General features: G+C 41.1%; 3 protein-coding genes across 10 annotated transcripts; 2 read left to right on the forward strand and 1 right to left on the reverse strand.

Moving 5' to 3' along the window:
• Positions 1-4,411: 4,411 nt before the first annotated feature.
• LOC123136970 (uncharacterized) lies at positions 4,412-11,980 on the forward strand. Of its 6 annotated transcripts, XM_044556500.1 has the most exons (8): positions 4,412-4,884; positions 5,549-5,782; positions 6,817-6,951; positions 7,452-7,624; positions 7,831-9,956; positions 10,046-10,680; positions 11,397-11,588; positions 11,692-11,980. In XM_044556500.1, the coding sequence occupies exons 2-5, from the start codon at positions 5,552-5,554 to the stop codon at positions 9,563-9,565; spliced, it is 2,274 nt and encodes a 757-aa protein (XP_044412435.1). In that variant the 5' UTR covers positions 4,412-4,884; positions 5,549-5,551; the 3' UTR covers positions 9,566-9,956; positions 10,046-10,680; positions 11,397-11,588; positions 11,692-11,980. The 6 variants fall into 6 exon arrangements, with proteins under 6 accessions (XP_044412435.1, XP_044412432.1, XP_044412434.1 ...); XM_044556497.1 differs by having other exon boundaries at positions 10,046-11,588; XM_044556499.1 differs by having other exon boundaries at positions 11,397-11,980.
• Positions 11,981-12,998: 1,018 nt separating this feature from the next.
• On the reverse strand, positions 12,999-15,531 carry LOC123136972 (uncharacterized). Its single transcript, XM_044556503.1, has 2 exons — positions 15,480-15,531; positions 12,999-14,865 (listed from the first exon to the last, which is right to left on the reverse strand). Exon 2 carries the CDS (start codon positions 14,811-14,813, stop codon positions 13,416-13,418), a length of 1,398 nt encoding a protein of 465 aa, XP_044412438.1. The 5' UTR covers positions 14,814-14,865; positions 15,480-15,531; the 3' UTR covers positions 12,999-13,415.
• On the forward strand, positions 13,794-16,662 carry LOC123136973 (uncharacterized). Of its 3 annotated transcripts, XR_006467549.1 has the most exons (6): positions 13,794-13,907; positions 14,123-14,153; positions 14,313-14,462; positions 15,063-15,175; positions 15,493-15,682; positions 15,798-16,662. XR_006467549.1 is itself a non-coding variant. In XM_044556504.1 (2 exons), the coding sequence occupies exon 2, from the start codon at positions 15,880-15,882 to the stop codon at positions 16,375-16,377; it is 498 nt and encodes a 165-aa protein (XP_044412439.1). In that variant the 5' UTR covers positions 15,493-15,682; positions 15,798-15,879; the 3' UTR covers positions 16,378-16,657. The 3 variants fall into 3 exon arrangements, 1 of the variants encoding a protein (XP_044412439.1); XR_006467548.1 differs by lacking the exon at positions 14,313-14,462 and having other exon boundaries at positions 15,798-16,661; XM_044556504.1 differs by lacking the exons at positions 13,794-13,907; positions 14,123-14,153; positions 14,313-14,462; positions 15,063-15,175 and having other exon boundaries at positions 15,798-16,657.
• The last annotated feature ends 1,095 nt before the right edge of the window (positions 16,663-17,757 follow it).

Below are 17,757 nucleotides of genomic sequence, written 5' to 3' on the forward strand. Positions count from 1 at the left end.
GTGCTACATCATCCCCTCCTGCTCAGGGAATTTACCAACGCAAATCATAAGTAGCAGCCCTCCTTCCGCATCCAACGACGGCGCATCACCCCCATCCGTGGCACTCTGTGCCCATCCGCCGGCGGCACATCCTCCCCATCGAACGACGGTGCATCCTCCCCATTCGACGGCGGTGACCGGCAGGTATGACCTTTTGTCCTCCTCTCTCTGTTGGTATGTTTATTGTTCCATTTAGGATGTTTTTTTGCATAGTAGATCAATATTTGTGCTACTCTATGTGTTCTATTTTGTGGTTGGCATGGCTAGTTTCTGTAGTCTAAGTGATGAAGTCCATGAAGAGGAAGAGGAGGATTATGATCCCAATGTTGAACAGGAGAATGCTGCCATAAGTGCAAGGTTGGACCAGATCGTTGTGGCTGATCCTGCTCGTCGTCATGCTGCCCCATCAGCTACTGCTACAAGACCACCTCGTAGCAAGCGTACAAGGTTGAGCCAAGAGGCTTCAGTTGGACGACGTGCAAGAACTAATGAGCCAGCTGATGGACATGAAGCAAGTTAGCCACCATCGCCACCGGCACCGCCAGGACCAAAGGTTACTACTGCTCCTAAATTAAGGTCAAAAGCATGGAATAACTTCACTAGGACTGACTGAACAACCTAATCCGTATGAAGTAGTGGCAGAGTGCAATATTTGTCATACCATACTTAGAGCTCCCTCGTAAAATGGACCATCTAGTTTGTTAAGGCATACTGCTCAAGTGCACCCACATAATACAAATGAAGTGAGGAATTATTTTCTAAAAACTGAAAAGAATGCGGATGGCTCATCACATTCAGTTAGGAACACAAAATTGGACATGGAAACTATTACGACTACAGTCTCTATGTTCCTAGTTGGGGGGTCGCATGCATTTACTATGATAGAAGAACAAGGGTTAAAAAAATGATAGCTGCAGCTTGTCCTCAATTTAAGATTGTTAATCGGAACACAATTAGAAGGGATATCACGTCGTTGTTTGATAGAGAGAGGGATGAACTAAGAGGAATTATCACCAATAGCCTTGGTAGAGTTAGCTTCACCATGGACAGTTGGAAATCAGATGTGACAAAGTTTAGTTATATCTGCATTACTTGTCATTATGTTGATGATGTTTGGAGTTTGAACAAGAGGATAACATGGTTTAAAAAGCTGGATCCACCATATGATGGCGCTACAATTGCTGATGAAGTCCATTTATGTTTTCGTGAGTGGAAGGTTGACACCAAAACAATGTGCTTGACTCTTGATAATGCTTCATGCAATTATTCATTGATCAACACTTTGAGATGTACATACTTAACACCATAGTTAGTCACATATTCATCGAGTAACCTGTATTTGTTTTGTAGAAATGAGCACTACATGAGGTGGACCTTCAAGTTCTCATGCGGAGGAGTTATCTTCAGATTCAGTTCGTGTACATTGGTGTCATTTTTATCTTCCTTACTAATTGGTTGATATCATTTCCACCTTCCTTACTATATCTTGCTAGTTTGTATCATTTCTATCTTCCTTACTTTGAACTTTGAACTCATGCTTTGTTCCAGGAAAACAATTACGCTGAGATAGCTTGACGGAACATGGAAGAGATGGGGGTCAAAAGAGTCATCAACTTGTGTCTTTGGACTTGCTATTTGATATGCTGCAATGGACTTGTTATTTGATATGCGTTATGTAATGGACTGTCCAACTATGTTATGTATCTTGCAGCAGACTTTCTATTTGTTATCTTGAACTATGCTATGAACAAGAACAATGCTGCCGTTATGTAATGATGAAGTGACAGACTTGCTATTTGCTCTCTTGTGAAGAATTATGTTGCTATTTTGTGATGATTACATATGTGTGTGTATATATATATATATCACCCAAGATGCAGAATAAGTTATTCTTCACCTAAGGTAATCTTACGATCGCTTCCCAAATAAATTACGTTAATAATATAAATAGTTATATGCATATTTATGCAATATGTAAAATTTGGTATAAAAAAATAAAAATATAGATTATAAGATCAGGAAAATCACATTTTATGTACGTTTTACACTACATCGTAATTTTACGTAACATAAAATATTTTTTACGACGAGTACATACTTTCTTACGTTCTCTTTTTATGTATGAAAAATAAAACAAAATTTACGAAACGTAAAATTACAGTGCATTGATGTCAAAAAAGGTGAAGAATAACTATTCCTCACTCAGGTGACGAATAGCGCGACCCATATATATGTTGTTGTAATTTGCCGGAATTAGCTAATGTTTTGTGAAGATTATGTATGTTCAAATATATATGCTGTTGTTTTGTGAGATATAATGGTGTTGTTTATACAAGCTTACATTCTACATGATGCTGATTGTGAAGATTACACATATATATATAGTGTTGTTTGCTGAAAAATGCTGAAGGTGTAACTTTTGTAATGTGTTGTATATCAAGCGTGGTTGGGCTTCGGCCGGATATCAGGCTTCAGGCTTTTCAGCCGGGCTAGGCTCGGGCTTGGAAACAAGGAAAATGTCGAGCTTTTGTCAGGGGAAATTCTTATTCGCCGCTCGTTGCGGCAAGTAGTCGACCGGACACACAGGGGAGATCGACCAGTGTTCTTGTTGGGCCGGCCCGTTCTAACGTTTGTGCGACTCCGGTGTTGGGAATTTTCTAGGTGGTTCCCAGCTGGTTTTTCCTAGTTTTGGGAACCTTCTAGGAGGTTCCTGAACCATTTTTTCTATTTCCCATTTTTTCCCTTTTTCTTTTTTTCTTTTTCTATTTCTTTTTCTTTTAGTTTAAATTTTTTATTTAATTTTTCTGTTTTCTTGTCTTTTTTTGCTCTTTCATTTTTTTCATTTTCTTTTGTTTGATAATATCCAATAACTATTCAGAATTTTATAACATGTTCTTCTTTTCAAAATTTGTTCTCAATTTCAAAAGAAATTCCCATTTTCAAATTTTGTTCACAATTTTAAAAAATGTCCGTGTTTCAAAAAGTCTTTCAAGAATCTCAAAAATTGTTCTTGTTTTAAATTTTGTTCACAATTTCCAAAAATGTTCAGTCAATTCAAAAAAAGTTATCCTTTTCAAATTTTTTCTTATGTTCATGTTTTCAAAAAATGTTCGTGAATTTTATAAAATGTTCCCGTTTTCAAATTTTGTTCACAATTTCAAAAAATGTTCTTGTTTTAAAATTTGTTCACAATTTCGAGAAATGTTTGTGTTTTTAAAAAAATGTTCAGTAATTCCAAAAAATGTTCTCATTTTCAAATATTTGTTATGTTCATGTTTTGAAAAAAATATTCTCTTTATAAAATCTATTCAGAATGACATTCATCCAAATTTATGTTTCAGAATGTACAAGAATTTCAAAATATGTTCTCATTTCCAAAATTTGCTCACAACTTTAGAAAAAAAATTGTGTTTAAAAAATGTTCATGTTTTCATTTTTTCTGGAGGTTCAAAAAATGTCCCACTTTCATAAATTGTTTGCAAGTTTCAAAAAATGTTCGTGGTGCCAAATTTTGCTTACGAATTTCAATGTTCACGTCGCCAAATTTTGTTCTGGAATTTGGAAAGTGTTCCCGTTCCAAGAAATCTTCATGATTTTCAAAAAAGGTTCCTGTTTTTTTAAAAATAGTTTAAAAAATTGTTTAGAAATTTGGAAAGACTTGGTGTTTCGTAGAACATTCCGTGTTTTGACTTAAAATGTTTGGAACGTTAAATTTTGTTTATTCATTTGAAATACGTTTATGGTTTCAAAGTTAATTACTTTTGTTTATTTTTTTTAAGTGTGCTCTAATATTTTGAAAAGTTGTTCCAAAGTAAAAATAACTGCTGCACAAATTTTGTTCTTATTTTACTATTTTTGTCAAAATCTGTTTGAAAAAGTTCCAAATTTTGTGCTTGTTTTTCAAAGACTATTTTGGAATTTCAAATTTTGTTTACATTTCTTCAAAAATTCTTTCTTGTGTTTTTGAAATGTGTTCAAATTTTAAAAAATATATATGCTACTGTACATGTACAGAAAATAACATCCAACTGGGAATATCCCGCAAAGGTAAGTTGCTAAATATGTTTGCGATGCGTTTTTGTTCACGTGTGGCCATTTAGTCTAGTGGTAAGCAGCGCTCTGGAGCGGAGCGACGTCCCGTGCTTGAATTCTGGCGGCATCTTTTTCTAGTTTTCGATTTTTACTGCTGTTAACTACTGGCCATGTGTCTTAGTGGGCCGGCCCAGCCAGACGGCTCATGTGTGCGTCGCGCTCGCCGCATGTCAGGCTCGGGCTTCACATCTATGCCTCGGGTTTTTGAGAGCCCGGCCCGTAACCCAACCCGGCCCGAGAGATGATTAAGTTTAGGTCCTCCTACCGATCCGATCCGCTCGCGTGGCCGCGACTCGTCCCTCCCCCTCCTCGACCCCCTCGTGTCGTCGCAACCCTAGCCGCCAGCGACGGCCACATTCCCCGCCGCCTCCACACGCCCAGCCATGACTCGCCCTCCCATCGTGAACATCGTCGTCTGCCGATAGTCGCCGTCGTCCACCGCTGACCATCTCCTCTGCCGTGACGGGCCCTGGTCCTCCCCCTCCTCGACCCCCTCGTGTCCTCGCAACCCTAGCCGCCCGCGACGGCCACACTCCCCGCCGCCTCCACACGCCCAGCCATGACTCGCCCTCCCATCGTGAACATCGTCGTCTGCCGATAGTCGCCGTCGTCCACCGCCGACCATTTCCTCTGCCGCGTCTCCCCGTCCTCTGCCGTGACGGGCCCTGGTCCGCCGCCGTCGACGAGCACCACGTCCGACGTGCTCGTGACCTCGTTCCCCGACTTCCCGAGAACTTTGTCCATTTACCAAAGGTGAGCTCAGATTCTTTCATGTGCTTCACTGATGCTATTTGTCGGTTGATTTTCCTCATAGATGTGCTGTGATGTGGGTTGTTCATTTGTTGCAATTTTTACAGAGGATAATTATACTGCTAGTACCGTGAATGATGCCACCTTCCTTGATTTGTACATGTGTGCGTGTGTCACAGTGTGTTATGCGAGCTGCCCATTGATATATTCCTAATTTACTAGTAGTTGATTGACAGCAACAAGTGCTTATTTGTGTCTGCATGTTCTGCTAGTAGATATCCCCGATGCATTTTCCTAGTAGATAATAACAGCAACTAGTATTGCTACTACTAATGACAGCAGCAAGACAATCCTCACGAGCCAGGGTCCAGGCCATGTTTATACAAACCGAAAATATCGAACGCTCGGGCTTAAGCCCGCCCAACTATTTCTTTGTAGATCCGCCAGTGGCAAAGAGTGCTCCACTTGTAGCTGGGTTCTAGTTGTAATTCATGGAGTAGCTTCTATAGATTATATTCTTATTTCTTTTATACTTGCTAATAGTCACTTCTAGATGCACTTATCTCTTGTATCACTAATAAACTGCTACTTTCTGAAAGATGCCACCGCTGTTTGCGGATTGAAGCATCAAATGTGTATAGATTATCATTTATGTCTTTGGTTGTAGATCATGGCAAAGCAAAAGAAGAAGCCTGCTCCCAAGGATCCTGCACAGTTTCAGAAGCAGCTGAAAATGAAGCTATCTAATGAATGCAGAAAATATGAAATTTATCTGAACCGTCAGGATATGGATGATCTCAAGAAAATAGCAGATAAACTGGACGAGGGATATTTCTGTTCGGAAGCAGATAAAACAGTGGAATTGGAATTCTATTCACAAGTTGAGCAGGATATTCGGAAGGTATGCAATGCATATTGTTTGCTTACGTTGTCAGTTATTATTTATATCTTTCCTGCTTCTAAATATTTGAGTTGGTGGTAAGTTCACCCACCTTCTTTCTCCACTTACATGTGGAGCTTACTGCAACAACGCAAATAAAAAATGAACCCAATGGAATCACAACCTGGCATGTCCTACTACTCCTTGTCATCTACCAGACCTGCAGCAGACTTCTTTTTAGGGCGCAGCAGATTTGAATGCTACTGTTCACTACTACTGTCCAGGCATGTGGCTGCAGCAGACTTGAATGCTACTGTTCATACCATTGATAAAAAGTCAAACTACAGCTTGACGGTACATGTATGTAAATATTGATGCGTCTAGCTAGAAAAAAAGGCTGAAAAATTATATTGCAGGGAAAAGTCCTTGAATCCGAAATTTGTAGAATGTGATAATTAACATTGGACTATTATAATTTTGTGGCGCTGGTGTATGGACATGATAAACCAAAAATATTTCACCGCTATGTTGTGACAAAAACTAAGGCCTATTTCGTCCAAAGTCAAGTTATGTGTCATCGGATGACGCGATGTATCATGCCAATTAGCTGGCTATAGCATTTCCTACTTGTGTTATTTGTAGTACCTACTAAGGACATGATCATGCACCACTCCTTGTTACCCACACAAAAATAAAAGAATAAGGAGAAACGTATGAGCATTGAGCAACTAGCACGGTGAAGAATGCTAGGAGCATTTGTATGTTTTTTTGAATCAAGTACAGGAAATCTGAAATTAAGCTCAGTAAATCTTAATTAAATGTTTTCGTTTTGTCTACAGCCTTACATCGAATTATTATGTTGTAGTCTAGGTTACCGAAGACATTGCACATAACTGATGATTGATATACAAAGCAAATGTACTTATTTGGGAAGTTATATTCTTTGTTTAGTTGTTTGACAGTAACGCATGAACATGTTATGGTTTTATTTTATTTTTGTGGTTCTGTAGCAACGCACTGGCACTATGCTAGTTCTGAACAAATTTTGAATGCAGACCATGAGGAAAGTTTATGCACGTTCATCGAATTGGTCTAAGACTGAAAAGTTAGTTAAGGAGCTTGATGCTACACTGAAAATACTTACCGGGGATGAGCAGAAGAGCCTTTATGTAGCTGACACGAAGAAACAGGTTTGCCCATCTTCCTCGCACCCTATCGCTGTTGTCACTGTTGTTTTACATATTGTTGTCTGTACTTATCATTCTGTAGTCTCACTTTTAATCTGCTTGAGTTTATGTAAATGAAAGGACCTTGAAGCAGATGTCGTGTTTTTGCTATATTTAACTCCCAATGTGTTGCCTGATAAACACTTTTGAGTTGGCACTATATTTCTGATGTTGACATCTTGAAGGTCTGATATGATGTAATTATCTCGTTACTTAGTTGTGAGAAAATAAACCACTGCTATGATATCATGTAATATGACATTTTAAGATTCTGGTGTAATTTGTATATGAACTTCTTTTTCACTCTCCATTTTTAGTTGTATATGAACTCTTTTGCTCAACATCTCTAGAATAGTCTGCTTAGGCTCCATTAGTATGTTACACACCTAGAAGCAACTACACAAATTTTCACTCCATGTTTAGGTATGTGGACGTGTACTAACTTATTCGTTTTTCTCACGCAGCAACAATTTGTACTTGCACGTAGCTGGCTGGAGAGCATGCAGCAGAAGCAAAGCAGTTGTAAAAGATGTGAAGATCCTGAGCCAGAATGTGATGAAGAAACGCAGTATTGGATTAATACTCTCAATACTGGAATTATCCTTGACAAAACATTAGTAGAACTTGAAGTTGAGAGGTAGTTCTAGGACACATCCTTGTCTATGAATTTAAATTTTGAAGTAGTGTCTTGAGTAGCAGTTACTCCTTCCATTACATAATATATTTCATTGTTTAGTGCATTACACCCTTTAGTTTAGCTCTAATTTGGAAGAGAACTCTGCTTAAACCTTTTTTACTTGAAAGATAACTCTGCTTGAGCTAATGCATTATGCACATGAGCAGGTCTACGTTGGATTTATTTAAAGATACAGACATTGAGCAAGTTTTCTTCAATCCTCGTACAGCTTCTTTAGCTAATCTCATAAATTATATGAGGGATCGCTTGTGTGAAAATTCTCAACATCAAATATTTGCATCAGGAGAAGATTCATGCCATCTACTTCCTTTTAAGACAGCCCCTCATCAACCACCAAAGTGGATGTTGGTTGAACTGAGAGATCAAAGTGCAAAATGTGGTGTCTACATGAGAGGCGATAATCTGTATATCACTGCTTTTCGCAACCAAAAGAATATGATATATGAGCTCGTAGAGTCTGATAATTTGCGAATAATTGAAGGTTCCTTTGTATTTGGTTGCAATGCTGATTACCCTGCACTTGTAAAATATGATAGAGAAGTTGAGGATCTTCCAAAAGAAGAAGCTGATAGGCGATTACTGGAAATTATCTTCAATCTGGAGGAAAATGCAGCTGATGTTCATCTGTTGGCTAATTATGACCACACACAAAAGATGGATGATGCTGAGCGACGTCAAGCCATTGAAAATGTGCAGAAGGCGCTAATTCGGAAAATGGTGGTTTTATCTGAGGTCTCACGTTTTGTGAACCTTTTTATAGCTGTGAATGCAGATTGGAATAACAGCATTGCATCTCTGACAAAATTGCTGTTAACATTTATGAGGCGATGGGGTCCAATGTCGAAGAAAGTCCGTAACAGTAACAGCTCTGATGTGCTTCCTAAAAGCTTGCAGGATAATCTTGGCTTGAAATTTGTGTCTGACCTAATCAAGGTTATGCATCTTGTGCTTAATACAAAGCATCCTGAACTTAATAAAATAGGACGCAGTACACCTGCTGAACCTTCTGGTGGCATCCCTGAAGCGTCTGGATCATCTTATGGTGATTGCAAAGAAGCTAAGAGCAAAGCTCGACCATCTAATGGCAACCCTGATCCATCTGGATCTTCTGATAGCAGCCTTGGGCAATCTTGTGGCAGCCATGCACCATCCAGGCCATCTGATTGCGGCCTTGGACAATCTTGGCTATCTGACAGCAGCCCCGGACCATCCGATGGCAGTCCTGGACAACCTAGACTGTCTGATGGCAGCCATGCAGATGGTAGCCCTGAACAAACTGGAGCATCTGGCATCTGCCCTGTACAATCTGGTCTGTATGTCTTCGCTGATCCATCTGGTCTGTATGTCTTCCCTGATCCATCTGGATCTTCTGATAGCAGCCTTGGGCAATTTGGTGGCAGCCATGCATCATCCAGGCCATCTGGTTGCAGCCTTCGACAATCTTGGCTATCTGACGTCAGCCCCGGACCATCTGATGGCAGTCCTGGACAACCTAGACCGTCTGATGGCAGCCATGCAGATGGTAGCCCTGAACAAACTGGAGCATCTGGCATCTGCCCTGTACAATCTGGTCTGTATGTCTTCCCTGAACAATCTGGGCTATCTGCCGTCAGCTATATATCAAGTGTGATTAGCAGCGCAATTGAATCTCTCAGGATGGCGATCCTATTTGCACGATCTGGCAGCATCCATCCTTTGAGTCATCATCCACTTGGACCTGTGCGCATACATGCTCCTTTGGTTCCTCTACTTAGACCATCTGATGGTAGCCCTGAACAAACTGGAAAATCTGGCATCTGCCCTGTACAATCTGGTCATCCTTTGAGTCATCATCTACTTGGACCTGTGCGCGTACATTCTCCTTTCGGTTCCTCCACTTAGACCTTGCAGATATGGTCCTTTGCGTCCTCCACTTGGACCTGGGCGCATGTATGTACATGGGCCTCACTTGTGTGCTGGTTTATGTGAAATCCCAGAACTTCTCAGAGAGAGTGCAAGTGGCAGGGTGATTGATCGGTGTAGGCTTTTGATCAGCAGCAACCCTATTCCCCTAGAATCAGTTGGGGCGTCTGTATCAACTTTGAGCGGCCAGCCACTCCTGGAAATATTGGCGCTCCACACCAATTTATGCAAGATCAATAGCATTGGAATTTATGATGATCGAGGTGGTGTTTATATCTACAAATACAAGAACGGGGAGAAGGAACGGTTTATTGACAAAAGGGATCTTTGGCTGTCTAAGCATACAGAGGGAGGACCTTATGATCTCGTGGTATGTTTTTTCTTCATGAAATGAATTTCCTTTCTCTTTTTAATGATTGTGGAGATAATTTCATTGATCCTTTTACAATATATATGCAGTACAAACTTGTTCCCATTGGCCCGAGCCGTGCCATGACGGCTAATGCAGAGTGCTGGCTACTTGAGGCTGATGTGCCGATAGAGTCTTCTTTGCTGCCTAAAACCTGTGCAACAAAGGAAATGGCAGGTGGAGTGTTCAAAATGATATTAGATCATAACGAGGAAACAGTTGATGAAGCTAAGACCGGTATCATCTTAGCCAGGGGAGGATTTATACATATTAGCTACGTGGTATTCAGAAATGCAGTGAGAGCTTCAGTCAGATTCCTAGTGCATGATTATCACTTGTTTCGTCCTTATTATGTGAATGGCGAGCTGGCTTTACATGTGGGAGACCTTCCTATTGGGTTAACTATTTTCTCAAGTCAAATTGAGGATGGTAACTGTTTCACGCCATGTGATGCTGCTGGACAGGATTTCATGCTTCCTTTAACTCGGAGAGTTATTGCTTTACCTGTTGATTCGCCTGTCCGCCTCAAGGGAACTTTGGAGATTGGAGGTAAATCCATGGCTGTAGACCAGTCTCTTGTTCTCAAAAGTGGTAGCACCCAGGTTAAGTGGTTGATGCATGCGTCTCTTGATGCTACCATATGTATCACAGCAACTTCTGCGTTCTAGTCCGCAGTGCCCAGCAGGTCAGGTTAATGTTTCTTGTATTTTTAAGCGTTCATAGTTCTTCATTACTGAATCTGTTGAATTCAATTTCAATGCCAACTAACCAATAATAGATCTTGATTGACCAAATCTAGTCATGTAACAAAATGACCACGCTTATTCCCGTGTGAAGTTCCGTTAGATCTTAATATCTTAGCCGGTTTCCATGCAGTCTGGTGTTCTTCTATTCTGGTGGACAATTGTCCTCAAGTCAGTATATTGTTTCTCTTGCAGTTTAATTTTTAATGGAGAATTGTGCTATTCTGCTTAAATATGTTCTCAACATATATATCAGCGGATCAGTCTAACTCTAGCATATGTACTTGGTCATTTGGCCATTAGCCCATTATATAGTTTGTGTGATCCAAAGTAGATATTGCAATTGTGTGCTCTCCGATTTCTTCTCTTTTTGATATCATATATCCTTAATAATTTGTTATTCACAAGAAAAACTGCTTTCTGCACAGTTGCAGTTCTTTATAGTTCATATCTTGCATTATCATTAGAAGTACTTGAAGTTCTGTGGTGCAGAGGTTCTAAGATTGATTTCTATTTTGGACCAAGGATGTATCAATATATAACATAATATATGGCCATGAGCTAGAAACCTGGTATTTTTGTTTTCTTCTCCATGAAGCCCTGATATATCCATGATAACAAATAATATTTCAGATGATCTGATAAGCTAAGATTGCAGGGAGTTATTTAAACCACTGATCATGTAGCTTCTACTGAGATCACAGAGCACGAAAATTCAGAATGCATTAACAATATAACTTGAAAGGCATGCCGTAACACATTGACTCTTCATATGGATGTGCTCTGTTGGTTTTTTTCCAATAACACTGAGATGGGTCAGCTTTGAGCTTTTGGCACAACTTCAACAATGGTGAAACTTATGTCTATTGTTTGAATCTTACAATATTTTGAGATAAATTTAGTGGCTTTGATAATACAAATTGGTTTAACTGATGACATCGGTTGTTCTGCAGGTATTAGCTGAGATGCAGAAGCGACTTGACTACTGTAGGTTCTTCCATGTTCTCAGTTTGGCGCAAAGCGTGCACCGGTGGACTTGTAGTTAGCAATCGCTTATTTTGTTAACTCACGCCTATTATGTACTCCCTCCGTCCCATAATATAAGACCTTACATTTTGGGACAAAGGGAGTAATTTCTGTAACAATTGGCCAGAAAAGCATGCACAAAGATGTACTCCCTCCGGTTCGAAATACTCGTCGCGCTGGTCAATTTGCAAAAACACCCACCCCTTTATTCCGACATAACCCGCGATCCTCGCCGCTGCTCTTGCCCCCTCCCGTGACTCTGCTTGCTCCGCCGCGCCATCGCCGGCCTCCGTGTAGCTCGCCCGCGCCTTCCTCCCGCTCCCTCCTCCCTGCGTAGCTCCTCCGCCCCCTTCTCTACGCAGCTCGCCCGCTCCCTCCTCCGGCTTACTCCTCTGCGTAGCTCCCCCTCTCACTCCATTGGGAAAAATGGCATCTTTCTCCTTTGCAGAACACAGCGCCGCCTAGCACTTCGCCATGGACGCGCTCAGCTTCGTGGTACCGCGGATCCTCCTCTTCGCTGTCACCCACGGCTCCGGGGTGTTCATAGTGCCCTGCCGCATCCCGCAAGGGCTCCGGGGTGGCTGGAGATCTGTGGCGGTGGAGGGGATCGTGTTGTCACCTCGCCGGACAGCTACAAGAAGGTCACCATATGAAGACCGCCTTCTTCATCACCGCTCTAGGTACTGCCAATTTTCATCATGGAAAAGTTTTTCTGCAATTTCTGCAATTTTGTACGGAGTAGTGGGGTACAGTAGCTCTTTTTTTGCCTGAAAGAGCATCAACCATGGCTGCAATTTTGTCTGTACTGTGTAGATTGCTACAGCGAACATGTGTAGATTTTCTGCAATTTAAATCTATGTGCAGATTGACCTCCAGCTGACATCACTATGGTTAATGTTCAGTTCATCTGGATGAATTGGGTCTAACTTTGTGGTTTCACATCTGGGTATTGGAGCATATGCAACCTTGAATTTTTGGGCATTACCAACGCAATCATATGATGTTCTGATCATTACATCACTGTGTAGATTTTGACTCAAAATTTCTGCAATTTTCCATGGAGTAGTACTGCAGAGAACTGGACTAATTTTCTGTAATTTTCCACGGAGTAGTTCTACAGAGAACAGGAATAATTTTCCATGGTGCTATGGTGCTTTGGTGCAAAATGAACAGTACAATTAACCTTACTCCTTCAAATATTTTCTACTCTGTAAACAACAACATAATGTTGGAGTATGTAAAGAAAAATGAAACAGAGGGAGTTGTGTTTGCAACACACTTGTAGTACTCCATTTATTTAACTCCACTAGAGGGCAATTAAGGCCAACAAGCATGTAAGGAGTAATTCTTGTCCAAACATGTTATTGGAGTAATTCTTGTCCAAATTTTTCTTTTTTCTTTTTCTGCTCCTCCTTTATCTTCAATTAATCCAAATTATTCCACTTAATCCAAATTAACAATTAACAACACTCCTACTCTTAATAAAAGAGAGAAAGAGAATTCAGTAAGCTTTTTTACTCCATTAACATACAAATTAACAAAATATGATTATACATGAATATATTCTGTGGTTACATGCAATTAACAGCACATTAACAAATAATCATTAACAATTACTCCCTCTTTCATCTTTCATGTGTTTGCTTCTCCTTTAGTGACCCTCTATAATGTCCAAAGTTTTCCAATATAGCTCAGCATCGAATCTTAGATTGATATGTAGCATCCCCTCCCTCTCCATCCTATCTTTGTTCATGTGCGGGATCTTGTATCCTGTACCTCCCTCAACTCTCATAACCTCAATCAGGACTGACTGTAAGGTTATAAACACTCTCGCCAGTTTGTGCACTTCATACCTATCATATGCTTCTTCAACTGATTCTATCAGTTCCTTGATGTTGTTTGGTGCACTTTCAAGCGTCAAGGACTGAATTGAGCTAAAGAAGCAAAGATCCAGGACATTCATATCAGGTGAATTTGCAGGCTGCTGCATCAACCTGATATCCAGTTCTGATTCTGCTACGGCAGCTAGAAAATCTGAATCATCTGGAGGAACATGTGTTCTTGCGTTATCTTGCTGGATGTAGATGGTTCGATTGTCTTCGGGCCACTGTGCTTCAATGGCTGGAATGACCTTTTCACATAGGTATTCCCTCATCACATTCCTAGTAACTGTGACCGACTTTAGTTCCTTAGTCCCTTTGAGTCTGTTCTTGGAATCCTTTTTTGCTGGAGTTTCTTTGATGAAGGACCATACTCCTATCTTGCCATCAAATGTTACATTTCCTTGATCATCAAATCGTGGCCTCGCAACTGCTGTTAAGAACATGACCTTGCTGATACTATTCTTGTTTTGAACAGTGCGCACCGGATCTGGTTCTTCTTCATGGAGGTAATAGGTTCTGTTCCTTTTCGTCATATCAAACCATTTCTCGTCGATGTGAACTATGTTCTGCATATCAATGAAAGAGGGCATTGCATCTGCTATTGTTGTTTGATCAATCATTGAAATGCAAAACTTGAGCCTTGATAGCTTGTTTTCTGGTTTCAGAGTGGGCTTCAGACTGTTTGTGTGTTTCCTTATCTTTCCCCATTTGAACCTTCTCCGCAAGGTAGAATATGGTACATCCAGAGACCTAGCGAGTGCCCTCAGTGTAGACCTTTTGTTGAGGGGAATTGAAGGTATCCTCGAGAGATCAAGGTCTGCCCTCTTTCTACCACATCTCCGCTTCCTTTTATTAGACACATTGATCTCTTCTCCTCTTGCAAGCTGGGCATTTGCCTCCTTCCATATTCTTTCAACGGTTCTGACACTTGTGTTCAGCAGACCAGCTACACGTTCTTTGTCTCTCTTGTCAATTTCTCCATCCCTGCTAAGTGCTTTTAGTGCAATATATGCTGCAAATTTGTGAGTGTCTGGTAGATCTGGTTTTGCCCGTGGTATACGTACATCTTCCTCTCCTTCAGGCATATGTACATCTTCCTCTTCTTCAGACATATGTACATCTTCCTCTCCTCCAGGTGGAGTGCTATTCAGATCTGGGAGCACCATAGTGTTGTACCTCTGCTCTCTGTTCTGATTCAGGTCCTCAACATGTTCTCACCTGATCATGACAATAAGCATTCATTTAAAAAAGCATGACAGTAAGCATGAAAATAAGCAAGTTACTCTTGTATCTGTACTGCTTTATTTTGTTTTGGCAGTAGATCATCAACCATATATTCCTTTTGTATGCTTTATGTTTTAGTCAGGGGTATTGCTTTATTCACTGTCTAACTAATTACTGTTTCACTGTTATAGGAACTCAGTTAACAACATGTTATTGGAACTACTCCAAGAACAGAACAGAATGGCATGTTAATGTCAGTTAACAACATGTTATTACTTCCAAGAACAAAACAGCAAAACAAAAGGTACTCCTACTGTTGACACTTTGACAACAATACTCCTTAGCATCTTATTACTTCTTGGTGAAATTTACTGTTATTTTTTGCTGTCAATACAGTGACACCAGTATAATAAACAAAAATCAGCCAAAAAGAGAAGCCTACATTGTTTTTACTTTCTCCTATTGTCTACTGTCTATGCTTACTCCTACTGTCTACACTGAATTTTTGGGTGTGCTCTACTTTGATGTACACTATTCAACAATATATACAGTAGAGTAATTACTGTCTACTGAAAATGGAGTAAGTGTGATCTTCAGAGTGTGCTAACCTAGTATCTGTAGGTTTTGATTTGCTTGCAGATTTGTGAGTGTGATCTTCAGAGTGATTTGACAGTCTTCAGAGTGTGATCACCATTTCCTTGATGAACACAACAGAGAGGAACCAGTTGACAGGAACATCAAAGGATCAAGAGGACAGTAGCCGCTGCCCGCTGCGTCGAGAGGATCAATAGGAGCAGCAGATTACTCACAGGTATCGAGCAACAGAACCAAGCTGTAGTACTTACTCTCTTTTTGTGATTGCTTATGGGGGATGTGAGTACTTACTCTCTTTTTGTGATTGCTTATGGGGGACGTGAAAATTTCAGTTCAAATCGCTCCAGCCTTGTGGTATTTAGAGCACAAATTCACGCCAAGAGGAGCAGATGATCAATTTGAGTTGTCGGAGCTATGAACGCCGGAGCAGCGGCGAAGGGTAAGGGAGCTGCGGACGCGGAGCAGCGGCAGAGGGTTAAGGAGCTGCGGACGGCGGAGCAGCGGCGGACCTTGGGCTCTCGATTGGAGCGGAGGGTGGCGCCGGCGAGGGACCTGCGGCCGACGGGGAAGGATGTCGAAGTTGCGGCGGAGGGTGAGGGAGCTGCGGACGGCGGAGCAGCGCAGCAACGGCAGACCTCAGTGACGGAGCTCTCAATTGGAGTGGAGGCAGGCAGCCGGCGGGGAAGGACAACGGCGCTGCGGCGGAGGGAGACAGAGCTGCGGATGGCGGAGCAGCGCAGCAACAGCCGAAATCAGGCTCTTGATTGGGGCGGAGGTAGGCGGCCGGCGGGGAAGGACGGCGGAGCAGCGAAGGAGCTTCCAAGCCACGGGACGAGGGCCAGGATGGAGAAGATTCAAAACTGGGAGGACCTTTTTGCAAAATGTTATTTCTATAGCGCTCGCGACAAGTAATTGGAACCGGAGGGAGTACTGACTTGCTTTGATTAGCTGTAATACCTAGTGCTACATTTTACTTTGTCACGTTACTCAAAGAGTGCCCTCGTCAGATCTTACCTAGCGCTGGAAAAGTGCGGCGTACACTGCCCCTGTGGCACACCGCTTAGTTTATGACCTGATTGTCGTTTTTATCTTTATTGCATGCAGGCCCGCCTCTGTATTGGGTTTGTCGTTATTTTTATTGTATGGGAAACGCTTAAAATTGGCCGGCTGGCAGAAAGCTAAGCTGATCTCGTGCGTTTCGCGTGACGAGTGGATCCTACGTGCCGCTCAGCTCATCCTCTTTTTTTCACTGTCCAGAACCTTATAATAAATCACCCACTCATGAACAATTTACGGGCCGCCCATCCAAATCGCCTACTCCATGGGAGAGAGAAGAGGGCACGCATGGGACACAGTTTTTGCTCGCGAGCGCATTTGCTTATTCATGAACAGTATTTTTTTTAAAAAATGGTTGACAAAATAATAAATATTTTTTTTGGACAGAAACATTGATGAAATCTCAACATGTGTGTTAGGTATTAATTAGTAGATTATTTAGCACATGCTAATTAATGAATAGTCATTAGCAAAGGGGTGTGTCCAACCCGGAATGGTCGTGTCTCTGTTCGAGTGAAAAATGATCAACTGTTTTGATTGATAGACAGAGTACAACTTATATATGTGTTGAAGAGATGGGTCGCATAGGTCGGCGACGGTTTGTACAGGCGCATCCTAGAGGGAACAAGATTCTCTAACATTGAAAAGGGAAGTCACGGTGCTATAGTGTTAGTCTAGTGTAAAATGAAGAAGGGAAGTTAGAGACTGTTAGTAGGTATTCCCTCCGTCCGAAAATATTTGTCATCAAAATGAATAAAAAAGGATATATCTAGAACTAAAATACGTTAGATACATCTCATCTTATCCATTTTGATGACAAATATTTCTGGACGGAGGGAGTAGTTGACAGGCTGTTTATTGTTGGTATTTACTGCAGATATAAATAATTTAAAATTAATTTTATTTCACCATCAATTTATTTGTGTGTAATTACGATAAATGTACGCAGTATATCATCAATTTGCAAATTAATTTAAATCATTTTAGCCATAATCATATGGATAGAAAGAAGGGAAGTTAGGGTATTATAGCTTCTCTAACTTTCCTTCCAATGTTAGAGGATCCCCTTTGATCCTAGAGAGGCGTCGGTTGACGCTAAGTAACTGCCGTGCAGTTAGACAAGAAGAGATTTTCCCTAATTAATATATGTGCTAATTAATCACAACACTCCCCCTAATCTACGCTTGTCCATATAGAATCGTCATAGGATCATCAGGTAGAATCGTCATCTTGCAA

The sequence above is a fragment of the Triticum aestivum genome, chromosome 6B, assembly GCF_018294505.1.
Source record: "Triticum aestivum cultivar Chinese Spring chromosome 6B, IWGSC CS RefSeq v2.1, whole genome shotgun sequence".
Taxonomy (NCBI): domain Eukaryota; kingdom Viridiplantae; phylum Streptophyta; class Magnoliopsida; order Poales; family Poaceae; genus Triticum; species Triticum aestivum.